The 16,156-nt window shown below is 35.9% G+C and overlaps 5 protein-coding genes across 5 annotated transcripts; 2 read left to right on the top strand and 3 right to left on the bottom strand.

Moving 5' to 3' along the window:
• The first annotated feature begins 203 nt into the window (after positions 1-203).
• LOC103868405 (solute carrier family 25 member 47-like) lies at positions 204-3,977 on the top strand. The gene is given in 9 exon segments (XM_033291645.1): positions 204-2,174; positions 2,248-2,304; positions 2,307-2,340; positions 2,523-2,663; positions 2,665-2,887; positions 2,890-3,008; positions 3,076-3,211; positions 3,300-3,458; positions 3,460-3,977. Coding segments are annotated over 9 exon segments (1,134 nt in total). The 5' UTR covers positions 204-1,990; the 3' UTR covers positions 3,541-3,977.
• LOC103868354 (60S ribosomal protein L27-3) lies at positions 3,788-4,427 on the bottom strand. The gene has a single exon (XM_009146466.3). The coding sequence runs from the start codon at positions 4,380-4,382 to the stop codon at positions 3,975-3,977; it is 408 nt and encodes a 135-aa protein (XP_009144714.1). The 5' UTR covers positions 4,383-4,427; the 3' UTR covers positions 3,788-3,974.
• A 3,502-nt stretch (positions 4,428-7,929) lies between these two features.
• LOC103868353 (membrane-associated progesterone-binding protein 4) lies at positions 7,930-10,175 on the bottom strand. Its single transcript, XM_009146464.3, has 8 exons — positions 9,931-10,175; positions 9,577-9,653; positions 9,408-9,479; positions 9,250-9,287; positions 8,961-9,004; positions 8,716-8,762; positions 8,437-8,611; positions 7,930-8,355 (listed from the first exon to the last, which is right to left on the bottom strand). Exons 1-8 carry the CDS (start codon positions 10,039-10,041, stop codon positions 8,188-8,190), a joined length of 732 nt encoding a protein of 243 aa, XP_009144712.1. The 5' UTR covers positions 10,042-10,175; the 3' UTR covers positions 7,930-8,187.
• A 450-nt stretch (positions 10,176-10,625) lies between these two features.
• On the top strand, positions 10,626-13,318 carry LOC103868403. The gene is made up of 5 exons (XM_009146506.1): positions 10,626-10,630; positions 10,745-10,829; positions 10,885-11,744; positions 11,826-12,165; positions 12,257-13,318. Exons 1-5 carry the CDS (start codon positions 10,626-10,628, stop codon positions 13,316-13,318), a joined length of 2,352 nt encoding a protein of 783 aa, XP_009144754.1.
• A 367-nt stretch (positions 13,319-13,685) lies between these two features.
• On the bottom strand, positions 13,686-14,677 carry LOC103868402 (uncharacterized protein At4g04775-like). The gene is made up of 3 exons (XM_009146505.2): positions 14,437-14,677; positions 14,214-14,368; positions 13,686-14,114 (listed from the first exon to the last, which is right to left on the bottom strand). The coding sequence occupies exons 1-3, from the start codon at positions 14,474-14,476 to the stop codon at positions 13,836-13,838; spliced, it is 474 nt and encodes a 157-aa protein (XP_009144753.2). The 5' UTR covers positions 14,477-14,677; the 3' UTR covers positions 13,686-13,835.
• Between the last annotated feature and the right edge of the window lie 1,479 nt (positions 14,678-16,156).

Below are 16,156 nucleotides of genomic sequence, written 5' to 3'. Positions count from 1 at the left end.
CAAAATCTTGATAATTTTTTTTTAATTAATGCAGCGATTGATTTCATAATTAATAATATAGTATTATTATAATGTATTTACTTATAAAATCCCACAATATACTAAAATAAATAACATAGAAATATAAATTATGCTAAGAAAATATCAGTTCTATAGTATAACTAAATAAAATTTTAAAATATATTGTATTCAGTCTGTAAAAATTAGAAAAAAATGAAGGAGATTCTCAATTTGTTTATTTCATACTATGAATTCATTTTACCAAACTCGAAAATATATTAATATAAAATAACAATTAATAATAAAGTAAAATGTATAAAACAAATCATTATACATTAATAATATCGAATAAGAAACATAACCAATAACATTATAGATTTACATAATATAACACTAAAATGTAAATTATATCTTTGAAAGTTTTACGATGGTGTATGTTATATATTTATAAAATGAAAATCTACCCGCACGGATGTGTGGGTGAAAAATCTAGTTAAGTAGTAAGGGCATTTCCAACTTCATTTTATATTTCACTGTAAAATACAATTTAGATTAAAATTGATTTAACATACTCTATTTTTAACTCTATAATAGAGTAAAAAATAAGTTTACTCTATATATAGAGTAATTTATTTATTTTTGTTTATCACTCTATTTTTTATTCTATTTAGAGAAAAAATAAAGTAAACCATTAGACTTGGGCTAATAAGCTTTTATGGTATTTTGTATTTCTTTATTGATAAAAACAAGTATGAAAATCAAACATTTAAAAATTCACGATTTAAGAAATTTGACGTAGATTTGATATGCTATGTGTAGTCCGTATATTAACAAACTAGATAGTGACTAGTCGCGCCATGCGCATAATGAAATAGATGATTACATTATTTATTTTATGTTGTACTAAAAGATTTTCCATATAGCTTTTCGAGGGATAGGCATTCTGATATCCGTTCGGATTGAGTTGATTTATTCGTATTTTAGATTTTTAGAGTTAGAAATGTAAATCCAATTCGAATATTTACAAATTTTGGTTTGGATTTCGCTGGAATCATTGTGGGTTCTGTTCGGATTTGAGTTTGAGTATCCATTTTATTATGTAATTTTATTTAAAAAATCTAAATATAATTAAATCCTCAAAATCTTAAAATAAAAATAATATAAATATAAAAATCTGAATAATGTAAGACTAAATACTTAAATTTACATAAAAATTAGTTCTATTTAAATATTTGGATGGAGAACAAATAGATATTTTCAGTATTTTGAATATCTTTTTGTTACTTGTGATTACTTTGATAATTTTTAGATATTTTCATATTTTTGAATATCTAATAGATATAAAATTAAAAATAATTAATATACTTAAGTATATAATTATGATATAGATATTTTCGGTATCCACAATATTTCAGTTTGGATCGGGTTTGGGTCTGGTTATCCAGATATTAAAATTTAAGATCCATCTGAGTACTTAATCAGTTTTACTTTTAGTATGTGTTTAGTATTATTTTCAAAACAAGTTTAATTCGATTTTTCGGATCCAGATATTTTTACCCTTACTTATTTTCTTTTACTAATATAAAATAAAATTAAATAAATGTAAAATAAATATTTTAAGCTTATTTTGCATACATAATTATTGAAACATACTTTAATAATACTAATAAAAATGGTTGGATTTCGTATCAATATTGTTAGACATGGATCGTCGTCGTCTTCGACATCGTACACTCAGGCTTCGATCTGGTTACTAACAGCACTAGCACTGGGGTTGAACTCTGAAGATGAGGTTTATGTTTACTTAATCTCCAAGAAATTTCTGGGAGAGACACGTGTTCTGCTTGTCTGAAACAGCAACAGAGGTTTGACCAACATTTTTTGTACACTTTCGGTGAGGCATTTCGTCGAACATTTAGACGACGACGACGACGACGACGTTGACTTTTATAAACCTCTTTCGTATTTTGTCTGGAGGATCTTCCGTGAAATGGATAAGCTTCTTGAGAATCATGAGTTTGCTACGCATGCCGTCGCGGCATCAGCCTCTGTCTCGCTGGGAACTGGTCTCGCTTACCCTCTAGACACCATCAAAACCATCATTCAGGTTGGTTGTAAGAAGCTAACCCCTTGTCAAGTTGTGAACAGAGTTTTCCGCGTCTCTGGCTATTCAGGTCAGTACTCTTTCGTTTTCATTGAATGTAGCATCAGGCAGGCAAGATGATGTTTTTTTTGTTTAAATTGCAGGTCTGTACAGTGGTCTTGGATGGCTAACTCTGGGAAGAATCTCAGGTGTTGGTGCTAGGTTGGAGTCTATGAGATTCTTACTGCTTTCTACAAAGGGGATTCTCCTTTTGTGTCTAATATCATCTAGCTCGCAATCCACTAAAGAATATTTCCATTGTTTCATAGTTTATGTTATGTAGCAGTCAGTATTCAAAAGGTATTAGATTCAAGCTTAGGTTTTGCATCTAGCTAAGAGTATTCGAATTTATTCATTCAAAGTTGGCTCCTTTTGTTCCAGATGGTCGACATGGTAACTATGTGCAAGTCAGCGAAGCAGTTCTGGCGGGGATGGTGGGAGGTGCGGCAGAAACATTGATGACTTCTCCGTTCGAGCTGATCAAAGTTCGACAACAAGTGACTGCTGCATCACGGGCAAGTGGTTTCACCCATGATCACAAAACTGCTTAGACGATACAACAATCTCGATATGAAGTCGTTGACACAAACCGTCAGTATGTTATCCGTGTTGAACCATAAACACCGCAGCCGCATTGCAAGAGTACCATGGATGATGACTGGAACAGGAAACCCACCAGCAGCCATGGATTTTAAGAGACCGCTAGATGTTGCATCACTTGAAGGAGTGAGAGCGTTATGGAGATAAATCTTCGTTCAGGTCTTATAAGAGATTATCTTTACGGAGGAGTGTTCTTCGGAACATGGCAGTTTCTTCACGAGGCAATGATCGGTTGAAAAGCAGTCGGAATGAATCCTCTCCCCAGGTAATTTTAAACCACTAGTTTTATCATTTAAGTGTAGTGATTGTTTAATGATTTTGTTGAGTTTCAGTTCTGAAGAAGAAGTCGGACCTTTATCTCCAGTAGCTATTAGCATTGCCGCTGGGTTTTCTGGTGCCATTGCAGCTGCAGCATCTCATAGCTTTGACACAGCAAGAACACGTGCTCAGTGTGTAATATTGCCAAAGGTAAAAAAAAAAAGAATATGGTTTTTTGGTTGGTTATCATACAAGAAATATGAAAACTCATTTAGTTTGGTTTCTGTTGATTTTACGGTATATAGCAAAAGAGAGGAAGTTTCTGAAATGGAATAAACCAGGAAAGAGATTAGAGAGATGGACAGGTATCCTTCCTACAGACAGAACTCTCTTGTTCAGAGGGATTGGGACAAGGATGGCTCGAAGCTCTGTTGCATCCACTGTTATCGTTGGGATGATATTACTTAGCTGTCGATTTATTGGTTCCAAGTGAAAAACAACAGACATCATACAATGTTTGCAAATCTGTCTTGAATTGAATCAAACATTTCAACTTTGCTACTTTGTAGTATAGCCATCAATTTGTTTTACAACATTCCTGAACAATTAAATAACTACAGAATAATTGGTTGTACTTTTTTTTTTTGCAAAATCAGTACTCTCTTCAGCCCTAACAGAAAAAAGACTTTTCTAACCAAAATTTTGATCAATCTCTAGTTGTAATTGATCTTTAGAAACAAAATGATCATTTTCTATCGAGATTATGAACAAGGTAGATCTACTAAAGATATAAAACATAAGCAGATCATTCAAAGGAAACGAGGAGGTAAATCAAACTGCATTAGATAATCATAACATAGAATCGAAATTCCAACAAAAAGTCTTTCGCAAGATAAAAGAGGATCCACGTCGTCCAACAAATGAACCCTAGAAACTAAAATAGTAAAGCTGTAAAACTCCATACGAAATGTCCTCAGAACCTGAGCTTGGTAAAGAACCACCTGTTCTTGCCAGTCTTAAAACGTTCCTCAAGCTTCGCCTTAGCCTCCTTGAGAGCAGCGACTTTCTTGTCCTTTGAAGAAAGAGCCTCGAGGGTAGCGACTTCCTTGAGATCCACGTCGAGGGTGTAACGGGTAGGCATCAGATGCTGGTAGTTAACCACCTTGATGAAACACTTGACCCGAGATTTCTTCGCCGTCTTCTTGGCCGAGTCCTTGCGGATGACCTTGCTCGGGTACTTCTTGAGTCCGGCCACGAGGCAGTGTCCGTAAGGACGCTCACGGTTTCCGTCGTCGAAGGAGCGGATGATCACAGCTTTCTTTCCGGCGTATCGGCCTTGAAGAAGGATCACGGCCTTGTTTTGTTTCAAGAACTTCACCATTGTTTCTTCTCTTTATCGCCGCTAAGTGGCGGATTCAGTGAGAATTCTAGCTTTAATAGTGGAGGTTGAGAGAACTAAAAATAACCTAGCCCAGTACTAACGCCTCATATTGGGCCGTTAAAGTCAACCCATTTAAGGTGGTATGGCCATCTACGATATCTTCTTTCAACGTTCCTTCCCTTTTGTACAGAAAGCGGTGTTCAAGAAAGCGCTAAGCGGACGCTAGTCCTCAGCGCCTAGAACGCCTGGCGGTCTAGACGGATTCTTAACAAACTATACTATATATATATATATGTTTAGTTATTTATAGTAATAAGCAAAGAAGTTTGTCCATACAAAATAAAAGGTAAAAAAAATTCAAACTTACATAATACATAGTATAGCGTGCAGACATAAACTATAAATAAAGAAAAAGTTTGTCCTATAATTTTAACAGCGATTTTAATCACTTTGTTTAGGTATCTCCTCTAAAATTTACTCATCATCTATGTCAAATTTTATGTCAATTTTTTCCTCATCATCAGACTCAAAATCAGACTCATTAAGGCTCTCTCTCTTATCAAATCATCTCTAGATGAGGAACCTAGAGTTTCACAAGTATCTCCTAGTTCCACATCAGTTTCTTCAACAATCCAATCTTGAGCATGAGTAGCAGAATCTGCAAGTAGTATGTCCACGTTCTTCTCTTTTTGCTTATTTTATTTAACCATTAATCTCATGTTGAATTGAACATAGACAAAATTGTTCAACCGTTTTGCATCAAGTCTATTCCTTTTTTTTTGGTATGTACGTACATAAAACTGAATAAATAAGACACATAAACATTTGTAAGCTCATGAAATATACTATTCATTTAGTTTGAAATACTTGCCCCCTTCGAGAGTACTCTAGTTACGCTTACATCCCAAAGAGCTAGTCGTCAGAGACAAAATCTTTCTTAATTTTTGTAACTTAGGACTTCAACTTTATAAAAGTTCCACCATTGAACTACAAAGAATGATTAGCAAAATCATACATAGAAAATATTCAAAATACACAAATTCTCAGGAAACAAACCTAGATCATAATTTTCATCATTTTTTAAACATCCTTTAATGGCTGTTGGATGCCCAAAATTTCTCTCTTTTTTGCATACATTACAAGTTCAGTGTTGATGACAAATGTTTGAGCATCAAGATCATTCGGATAAAAAGCATCAACACACTTGAAAGTAGCAGTAATGACATCCCAGTGGAACTGAATACTCATATCCTTATAAAAATAATAAGGATTCAAGAGATATGCCATCCAATGAAGAGGACTATCAAGACAATCATAACTCTTCTCATCAACAATATTGAGGATTTATTTGTAATTCTTTTCCAGAATGTTGAGTGCTTTGCATAGTTCTTTCTTTGCTTCTTCTAACTCTCATTGCAAAACCCCATTGTAGGCTTCTGATCTCCATCAACTAATCTTAGTACTCTAACCAAGGGTGCAAACACTTTCAGCACATTCCTACACCATCCCAAAACTCCATATACCAAGTTGTATGATAGGCTGCAAGTCCTTTATGATGCTTTGTCCATTTATATTCTGCCCATTCATTGCTAGCAAACATCATCTTTAAGTTTTCTTTCTTATCCATAAAACTTTACAGAGTAAGGAAAAAAGATGCAAATCTAGTTACTCCAGGTCTTACTATGTCTCTTTTCTTTGTAAACTTCGTCATAATAATGCCTTGAACTTTTGTTGTAATTGGTTAAGAAATTTCTATAAACAAACTCAATGACAATGCCATCAATGTGGTCTCCGAAATTTCTGTATCTTCTTCAATCTCAATCAAAGATTGATCTACTATCTCCATTTCAATCCCATTAACAACCGTCAGCACTTGTAAGTATCTGTTTGGACACCAATGTTTCCTAGACCATTTATCATCACTAGTAAAACATTGTACCAATCTCTTCTTCTCTACTATTCAACTATCTGATAACCAAAGTTGTGGTCGCTGCACTCTGTTACCACCACCTTTATCCTGAGTACCAGTTGTCTTAGCTTGTTGTTGTTTTGATTGCCAATCAGATGACGTACAGGACTGTACGACAGGTTTGAATTTTTTTCGCCTCATGCCTACCCTTCCTTCTTGACTTCTCTCCTGACAAGCCATCTTATAGAACGCGTTGTCTTCCATCTGATACACAGTAGCAATCATCTCAGGAAGGTCTACCTGTTTACTCATGTTCACCACTTCTCTCATCTCCGGTGTCAGCCCATTCATGAATATACCTTCCAATTTCCTATCAGTCAAACCACTGACATGAGTCGATAGATCCTCAAACATATGAATGTATTGAGAAATCTTTCCCGTTTGTTTTTCAGCAAAAAACGGTTGACTCGGACCTCATAATTTTTCTCTGCTAAATCTTGCTAACAACCTTTCTTTGACTTTGTTCCAACTCACAAAATTGCTCTTGTGTGTTTCGTTGTTGAACCAGCTCAAAACATCACCTGAAAGACTCACAGAAACAGTCTCCAGTTTCTCTCCGCTCATCATAACCTCCGCTTAGAAAATATCTCTCCGCTAAGGCGAACCAACCATATGCATCATCACCAGCAAAAGATGGAAGTTCAACACGCTTCACTAATCCATCTCTATTATCGATATGGTTTCAGACTTGGCTCCTTAACCTCCACACTTTTCGAATCCTTCTTCACGATCGCATAAATTCTGAAACTCGTTATTCGTCTCGTGTTGCACCGCCGTGTGATCCCTCAATGTTTTCGGAAAAGTATCCAACGTCACCGGCTCATCCTCCGCCTGAACCTTTTGTGATTTCTTCATGGTTTTGTCGACTTCTTAGTCGTGATTGTTCGATCCAGATCGCTCAAGGACGCACCAATTTGATAGATAATAGTAGTATTATTATCTATCTTTGTAACAAACGATAAGGTCCAATACAATCTTGCTCTCAATATGAGAAACAACCCTTTACCAAATCTTTACAACTTCTAACTGTCACTCTCAACAGCCAATGCCAGCTCAGCATCCTTGTGATCCACGTCAATCTGCTCACTTCCATCCTTTTTCTTTCTCTTTCTCGAACACACACACACAATGGCATATCAATGTTCTTGCGGATGGGATCACCATTCATGTACATGAATGAGCAGCTATACATCTAATACCATTCCCTAGTTTTCTCCAGACTGTTAAAGCTCCTTGACAGAGTATCTATAAAAAGAAAACAAACTGATGCTAGATAATGACAAACATTAACATTCTTAAACAAGTGTAACTGAAACCAACTTACATTCTGAAATCGAAGGCTTGATCTCAAAGCATGTAGAACAGAACCTTCTGCATTATGTGCAGCTGTTTTTTTCCTTTTTTATTTCGAAAAGCATAATGCTGTGACATTCCCAGTGAAATTTAACCCGCTGGAGTATCTGGGAGATTATTCTTCTAACATTTGCGTGGCTAGCAGGAAGAAGCAAAAACCTAAGCAGATACGACATGTTCTCTGCGTCAGATTGTTCTAATAGAAATGAACAAAGCCGGGTTATGGAGGGAATATCAGTTTGCCGTTTGTCAATAAAGAAGAGCCAGTGTGCCGTTCACACAACACATGATCTGGCGACGCAATAGCAGAAGAGCACGGCGTCAAACCAAATAATACATGTAGAGTTCTAAACTAATTACACATAAACTACACGACGTGATGCATCCATACAAAAAGGCTTCTCAGCTATTTATAATACAAGAATACTCAAGGCGCATATAATAGCAATTGCAAGCTGGTTAAGCCAAGCCTTGTGATTACATTCAGACTTTGCAAGTCTTGGCAAGTGGTTCACAGTCTTTATAGATCTCCAAACCAGACTGATCAAGTTGGTCTTCCTCAAAGCAAGCGCAACGTTTGCTCATCGAACCAGTTATTGCTATCTCCAATGGTCTTTGTACCAATCTTGGCACCCCAACATCACACCAAACCTGCACAAATAGCTTATCCTTTAGTATAATTTTTGTTTTTTTTTTCATGCCACCTGGATAGAAGATAACAAGAATTCATACCTCTCCACCTTCATCTTGACTCCATCGTGAGTTGCAATTCTTTTGCTTGTCTTCTTCAATCTTTTGCTTCTCCATGAGTTGTGCACCTCTTGAGGCTTTTGCTTCAGCTCCTTTTAAGTGCTTAGTAGGATTACCTTGGCTATCGTAGTACCGTCCAACAAGCTTCCCAACAGGACTGCGTATCACAAATTATAAAAAAGCTAACAAGTTAGAACCAAACCAACATGAACATTATCTGCACTGTATCGTGTCGTGTGATGAATGAAACATGTAACTTACGTGTAGGTCCTGGAGTAGAAACCTCGCCAGTCGACTATGCTCTTCACCTACGAAGAAGAGTAAATACTTATCAAATAATTAATATTTGTACCAGACATGCGTTCATTGAGCTCACAATTCGAATCAGTAGAATAACAAACATTTCATATCATAGAAAGTGATAGCTATGAAGATATAAGCCCATCTGGCACCCAAAAACTAGAGATTTCCCATAATTTTGATCGATTAAGCTAGAAAAGCATTACCTCACTGCTAGATAACCCATGTAACGAATCTGTAAGTCCATCTCCTGCACAAGAATATAATCATAGCACACAAATGTGAAGTTTCAACAGATAATCGGGTACTTTGTGTATAATCAAATCCTCTGCAAAAAAAAATAGCTAACAAAACTTCAAACAACTATGACTTGTTCATGCATGAAGATAATGTCACAAGAATTTTGGTAGATCAAGAAAGCACAGTGATCATTTTTCCTAGAGACTTAAAATCTTTGTAACACACCAAAGAATGCGGGAAAATAAAAAATTGTACCTGTAAAGTTGCCAGAAACAAATGCACGAGAAGCATCTCTGAGTACAAGAATGACATGAAAAAAGATTCCCATCAGCGAGAAACATTGAAAACTATATACAAGGAAACATATGAGAGCGTCTCTCCAGTCCACATATATTGATAAAAGAAAAACAAACCTTCCAGCAAAATGATTGTAACCTCCTCCACTACCGTAATGAGATTTCCCTTTGGTCACATCATATACAGATCTGTATCCCAATATGTACGAATATATATACTCAGTTCACAAGTTGTTCAAAAGTGCCAGACATACGTGTGTTACTTTGCACAAGGAAGAAGACTTACCCAAGAATCCCTAAGAGAATAGGTAACGTTTCATCAGTGCCATTGTACAATGCCAATTCTTCAGCAGAAAACAACCTCTTTTCAATTGGGAAGCAAATAACACAACAACAACAACAACAACAACAAAAATTTAAGCTCAAATTCAAGACATCACACACCATAACATCCCCTTAGTTACTTAAACTCAGACACATAACAAACGCAGAGACAAACTTCATTAGTTTAAAGGACTTTTGTCTAATTAGTACGCAAGTGGAGGTAACAAAAGTAGCAGACGTTAAAGGACTTTTTATACAAGATTTTGAGTGTGCAGAGCAGTAGAGAGAAGAAAGGTGAGAGAGAGAGAGAGAGTACTTGGTTGTGTTGTGGAGGAGACTTGAAGGAAGATCTGAAGTAGAGAGCCAAGAGAACGACGATCAAGCTGACACCTACGAACGGAGATAGCAAGATTCTCCTCAACGACATTATCGTTTTGGATCCGATCTGCGTTTTGTATGCGAAAAGTCACCAAGACGCAGCGAAGCACTTATAGGATGTGAGGGCTTAACATCAAGGACAAAAAGTTATCCGTCCTAAACCGCAATAGCTGAAATGTAGGGAAAGCGGCCAATTCATACATCAACAGAGGGTCGCGGTCCCGATCAGTACATGCACTCAACACCTGTGCTAAAACATACATTAACTAAATTTAAATTTAAATTTCATACATCAACTTACACTTTTAGGCCAATTCATACTTTGACCGTGTTGCCGTTAGTCAAATTATAACGGTGTCTTATGTGGATATAACGGGTTATTACGTGGATTAAGAGGGTGATTACGTGGATTAAGACTCGAATGGTAAAAGAAAGCGACGGCGTTTTGGGGTATTGAAAACGACGCCGTTTTGTGTTTTCAGAAACTAAAACCCTTTTCTTCGTTGAAGTCGCGACAGAAGGGAAGCATCAAACTTTGAGAAAGACGAGATTGAGAGAAGAGAATTTCGAGAGAAGTGCTGACAGAAGACGATTTAGAGGAGTCGAAAGCAAGTGTATGAGAGATTACTTGCAATGAGGTAAGTTTCTGTTAGGAAAAAGAAGAATAATTTCGAGAGCACACAAGGTGTTTGATGAAATGTGTCAATGAAAAAATAATCATGATTAACTGATGTGTTGTATAATTGTTGCAGTGGGGAGAATGATATTACGTTTATTATAAGCTATGATGGGAAGTTTGAGAACTTGGAAGGAGGTCTTTGCTATATCGGTGGAAAAGTTCATTATCTCCAAACCGCTCCTCACAGTCTATTTGGTGGGATAATCTCGGCAGAAATTGTTGATATGTATGGGCAGCGAGTTTGGTACAAGTTTCCCTATGAAACATGCGACACAATGGGTAGATACCGTGGAAGTGTATCTTGAGCATGAGGACGTTAACAATGAGGCTGAAGAGAGTGAATCAGGTCCGCAGGGTGGTCAATCAGATCAGGGGAATGGTGAATCAGGTCCGCAGGATGGTGCTGAGTCTGAAATAGAAATGAATAAAGCACGAGAGAATGTTGAACCAGACCCGCGGGATGAGCGTGTAGCAGCTATAGTTGGCGAGTTTGTCGATGAGGAAGAGTACAATGAAGCTCATAGAGATACACCTCCAGCCTCGGATGATGAAGAAGATGACATCGGAAATGGATATGAAAGATGGCGAAGAGGAAGTGGAGAATTGAAAATTATGCAGGTTTTTGAAAGCATAAGCGAGTTCAAGGAAGCTGTGTTAGAATATGCATTAATGGGAGGTTGGAATGTCAAATACACAAGATGGGGAGATGAAATTTCCGAGGCAAAGTGTGCTGTAGTGGGTGAGGTTCCTTGTACTTGGAGAGTCTATTGTTCTTATGAGAAAGCGGTGAATCTGTACATGGTGAAGTCATATCAAGAAGAGCATTCTTGTACCAAAGACGGGTATTGCAAGTTATTGACTGACTATGTGATTGCTAAGCTTCTCATAAATGAGATTAGGCACAACAATGCATTGATGCCAAGGTTCATACAAGATATCATTCAAGACAGATACAACCTGACAGTGACACATGATATTGCTAGAAAGGCCCGAAAGAGAGCATTGGAGATGATAAGCAGCGAGTTTGATGAACAGTTTGCGAGGATAAAAGACTATAAAGAGCATATCCTAGAGTACGTTTTGTTTTTAACATTTTTGTTTCAATTTAACTGTTGAGTTTAGTTCTAATTTTCTTGCTTCGTTTTGTTTGACAGGACGAACCCGGGATCTTCGTGTGATCTTGTAACAACAATTAGAGATGATGGTGTTGAGATCTTCGACAAGTTCTATGTCTGTTTTAAGGCTTTGAAGACAATATGGCGAGCTTATTGTCGACCCATTATTGGAATTGATGGGTGCTTTATGAAATCTACTTCAAAAGGACAACTCCTTGCAGCTGTGGGAAGAGATGCAAACAACCAAATATATCCTGTTGCGTGGGGCATTGTTCAAGTTGAGGACGCCGACAATTGGAAGTGGTTCATTGAAAGGGTGAAGTATGATTTAAACCTCCAAAATGGTCTAGGGTTCACACTTATCTCTGACAAACAAAAGGTAAGCTTTTTAATATTTTTGTTTGAATTGTTGAATACACAGACAATACACTAATTTTAAATATTTTCTTACTGTTTTTTTTTATTTACAGGGGCTTATAAAGGCTGTTGAAGAAGAGCTTCCTTACATAGAGCATCGTATGTGTGCTAGACACGTATACGGAAACGTTAAGAAGCTACATCCCAACAAGCCTAAGTTTAAAAAACTGTTTTGGGCAGTGGCAAATAGCTTCAACGAAGGTGATTATAAAGCGGCACTTAAAGAGCTTAAAGCATTCGACTCTCAGATATATGATGACTTGATGGCGAGAGATCCTAGAACCTGCACTCGGGCATTCTTCAGCCCCATTTCTACTTGCGAAGATGGACTCAACAATTTTTCAGAGTCATACAATAGCGGTCTGAAGAAAGCTCGTTCTCTGCCTTTAGTGGAAATGCTTGAGACCATGAGAAGACAAACAATGGTTAGAATTGAGGTGAGGAAGAAGAAATTGTTGAAGTATAGGAAGAAGTATAGCGAAAAGGTTGCAAAGACCATCATTGAAGAGGGGGAACAACGGAAATGGTGTAAGAAAAGGACACCTGGTCCGAATGGTGTCTCAGAAGTAGAAGAGAATAGCGTTTCCCACACTGTCAATATGGACAGGCGAACATGTAGCTGCAGAAGATGGGACCTCACCGGAATTCCTTGTCGTCATGCTTTGAAGGTGATTTTAGATAAAAAGCTTAATGCCGAAGATTTTGTGGCGGATTGTTACTTGACGACTTTGTGGAAGCAGCAATATAGTGATTCAATCACTCCGGTGGAAGGAATGAAGTTTTGGAAGGAAACTCCTGGTTCTCAGATTGAGCCACCACCAAGACCTGCTGAGAAAGGACGGAAGAAGAATCCAAAGAAGAGGATGAAGTCGATTCATGAGTCGCCTACTAAAGGCAAGAAAGTGTCTAGACACTTGAAGGTGATTCATTGTTATCGATGTGGTATGGCTGGGCATAACTCTCTACATTGTAAGCATGCTGGAGTCCCTAACAAGCCAAGAAAGATTTATCCAAGGAAGAAGAAACAGTCCTCACAAGGAGAGTCAATGTCATTCGATCAACGTGATGCTCCGGGACCAAGTCAGCCAACGCAAACATCCAACTTGAATGACTAACTTCAGGTTTGCTTTCCTAATTAGATTTCACTAATCATTGAAGTTGTCAGCCTCTTGTAACAACACATATTTTGCTTCTTATTCAGGTTCTCATGTATTTTGAAGAAAGATGAGTTTGATGATGGTTTTTGGTGAAATTGGTATGTTTTCAAGTAGGAAGCGGCTTAGTGACGAGAATGTTGGTTTTTGGTGTTTTAGATGTTGTCGGTTTGTTTAGTTGTGACTTAAGATGCTGTTAAGTCATCTCTTTTCTAAACTTATTAATCTCCTTTGTAAAATTTCGGATAAAACTTATGCTATGATAATTTTCTGTTTCAAAACTTAACAGCATCTATGATAATTTCGGATAAAACTTATGCTATGACAATCTTGCAACAAACTTCTTATATTATAACAGAAGACAAATTCCTAATAGGTTCTCGTTCATAATACAAGCCGTAACACCTAGAAAAACCAACAATCCGAGATGAATTTTCTATCCGAAAATTGAGAACATTCAGTCCAATCTTGCACACAACTACATAGCAAAATAGTAATACACTACCATCATTCCAACTCCACAAACAACCATCTTCTTCAAGTTCTTCATATCTTTCTCATACCCATCAACCAACTCTTTCATCTCTTTCATCTCTTTCCCAAATCCAGCTAGAGCATCACCCAAATCTTCAATTTTTTTGTCATAGCTTCTTGTTACATCTTCACATCTCTGAGACTGAAGCTCCAAATGGCTCTTCATATCTTCAATTTCTTCTACAGCAGATTCATCAGTCCATTTAAACAAATGATTCTTATCCTACACAAGAAAATCGTTCACTATAGTTAAACCAAACAAAGTCAATTCGCTTTATCTTAGAAAAGACACAAGAAACTCAAACAAAGTCTAATTTTGTACCTCTTCACTCCCATTAGGACAACCATGGAAAAGTCTTCCTGGGTTTTTGATGGTCTTAGAAGTGAAAATCTTAGCAGCTTCTCCACACTTCTTACAAAAACTCGGAAACCCTCTTTCTTTTTCAACCCTACGGCGACTCAGATTCGCACTCATTGCTGCTTAGATATAACTCAATTAAACATCCACACAAAACTTGATTCAAGACAAAATTGATTGTGTTTACCTGTACCATACGAAGAATTAAGGTTAGATGAGCTAGACATTAGCGATTCTCTTCTCTCAATCTCGTCTTTCTCCCTCGTCTTTCTCAAAGTTTGATGCTTCCCTTCTGTCGCGACTTCAACGAAGAAAAGGGTTTTAGTTTCTGAAAACACAAAACGGCGTCGTTTTCAATACCCCAAAACGCCGTCGCTTTCTTTTACCATTCGAGTCTTAATCCACGTAATCACCCTCTTAATCCACGTAATAACCCGTTATATCCACATAAGACACCGTTATAATTTGACTAACGGCAACACGGTCAAAGTATGAATTGGCCTAAAAGTGTAAGTTGATGTATGAAATTTAAATTTAAATTTAGTTAATGTATGTTTTAGCACAGGTGTTGAGTGCATGTACTGATCGGGACCGCGACCCTCTGTTGATGTATGAATTGGCCGCTTTCCCCTGAAATGTACAAGGTGTGAATAGTGTGACTTTCCTAGAGATTTCGAGTTTCGGGGAAAAAAGTAATAATTAAAATAAATAGGATTTTTTAAAGTTAAAACCCGAAAGTTCATTTTGAGTAAAAACCTTCAAACTAAATATTTAACGAAAAAAAATCCTCAAACTAATTTTATTTAATGAATTCAATCCTCGCATATCATAATTATCATTACTACTGATAAAATCTTTAGTTTATGAGTTTCTATATTAAGTAAACATACTATTAAAACTAAAAAAATCCTAAAAATAATAGCAGTATCTAAACATTAGTAATTTTAATTTTCAAAATAGCATTTTAAACATTTTTATAAATATATGAGTCTGATTTGTTTTAAAATAAACATTATATATGTATAAATTAAAAAGGTAAAAACCCAAAAATATAACAAAAATTATCTAAAGATTTACCTGTAATAAAATTACGACAAGATTAAAAATGTAAAAAATAAAAAAATATAATAAAAATTATATCTTATATAATAAAAATGTAATAATAAATCTTTAGATAATTTTTATTATATTTTCTGAGTTTTAACATTTTTAGTCGACATATATAATGTTGACTAGATTTTCACCCGCACGCCCGTGCGGATGTATTTTTAAAAAAAATATGATGCTATTTGATTTTTATGTCACTATTTAGAAAAAAACTCGAATTCGAAGAATTAACCGATCCCAATCCGAATAAGTAGTACTAAATCCGAACCGGAATTGATTAAATATCTGAATTATTCAAACTTTTAGTATTTGAAGAACTGAAATCTTATCCGATCCGAACCGAAGTATTTTGGGTATCCAAAATAGATTTATGTACTTATATATATTAATTATTTTTAGATTTAATATATATAAAAACAACCAGAATATATATGATACTTTTAAGTTCGCTTAAATACTTGAAAATATATACAAATAATCAAACGTAAATATCTTAAATAGTTAAAATATATTCAAAACTCCAAAAATACTTAAATAATTATTAATTCTCTATCCAAATATTTAAATTGGATATCCAAATCTGAACCAAATCTTCAAAGATCTGAACTGAACACGAAATCACAAAAAGACCCAAAAACGAACCCGAACGCCCACCCCTAATCACTATTATTTATATATATATATATCATATATGTGTCATCATAGGTTACAAAATATGTGTTATCATATAATTAATCGTATTTTATACGTACCATCAAATAAGTTTTCTTATAATTAATAATATTTTATATGTACAATCA

This window comes from Brassica rapa, chromosome A05 (genome assembly GCF_000309985.2).
Source record: "Brassica rapa cultivar Chiifu-401-42 chromosome A05, CAAS_Brap_v3.01, whole genome shotgun sequence".
Classification (NCBI taxonomy): domain Eukaryota; kingdom Viridiplantae; phylum Streptophyta; class Magnoliopsida; order Brassicales; family Brassicaceae; genus Brassica; species Brassica rapa.
This window is presented reverse-complemented; position numbering and strand designations above follow the sequence as displayed.

Coding starts and splice junctions, on each gene's coding strand:
- LOC103868354 (XM_009146466.3), bottom strand. CDS start 4,382: ATGGTGAAGTTCTTGAAACAAAACAAGGCCGTGATCCTTCTTCAAGGC.
- LOC103868402 (XM_009146505.2), bottom strand. CDS start 14,476: ATGTCTAGCTCATCTAACCTTAATTCTTCGTATGGTACAG. Junction 14,369..14,436: donor TAATTCTTCGTATGGTACAG/GTAAACACAATC, acceptor ATATCTAAGCAG/CAATGAGTGCGAATCTGAGT. Junction 14,115..14,213: donor GTCCTAATGGGAGTGAAGAG/GTACAAAATTAG, acceptor TTTCTTGTGTAG/GATAAGAATCATTTGTTTAA.
- LOC103868353 (XM_009146464.3), bottom strand. CDS start 10,041: ATGTCGTTGAGGAGAATCTTGCTATCTCCGTTCGTAGGTGTCAGCTTG. Junction 9,654..9,930: donor CTCCTCCACAACACAACCAA/GTACTCTCTCTC, acceptor CCAATTGAAAAG/AGGTTGTTTTCTGCTGAAGA. Junction 9,005..9,249: donor TGTTTCTGGCAACTTTACAG/GTACAATTTTTT, acceptor ATTCTTGTGCAG/GAGATGGACTTACAGATTCG.
- LOC103868403 (XM_009146506.1), top strand. Junction 10,830..10,884: donor TTTGCTATATCGGTGGAAAA/GTTCATTATCTC, acceptor TAATCTCGGCAG/AAATTGTTGATATGTATGGG. Junction 11,745..11,825: donor TATAAAGAGCATATCCTAGA/GTACGTTTTGTT, acceptor TTTGTTTGACAG/GACGAACCCGGGATCTTCGT.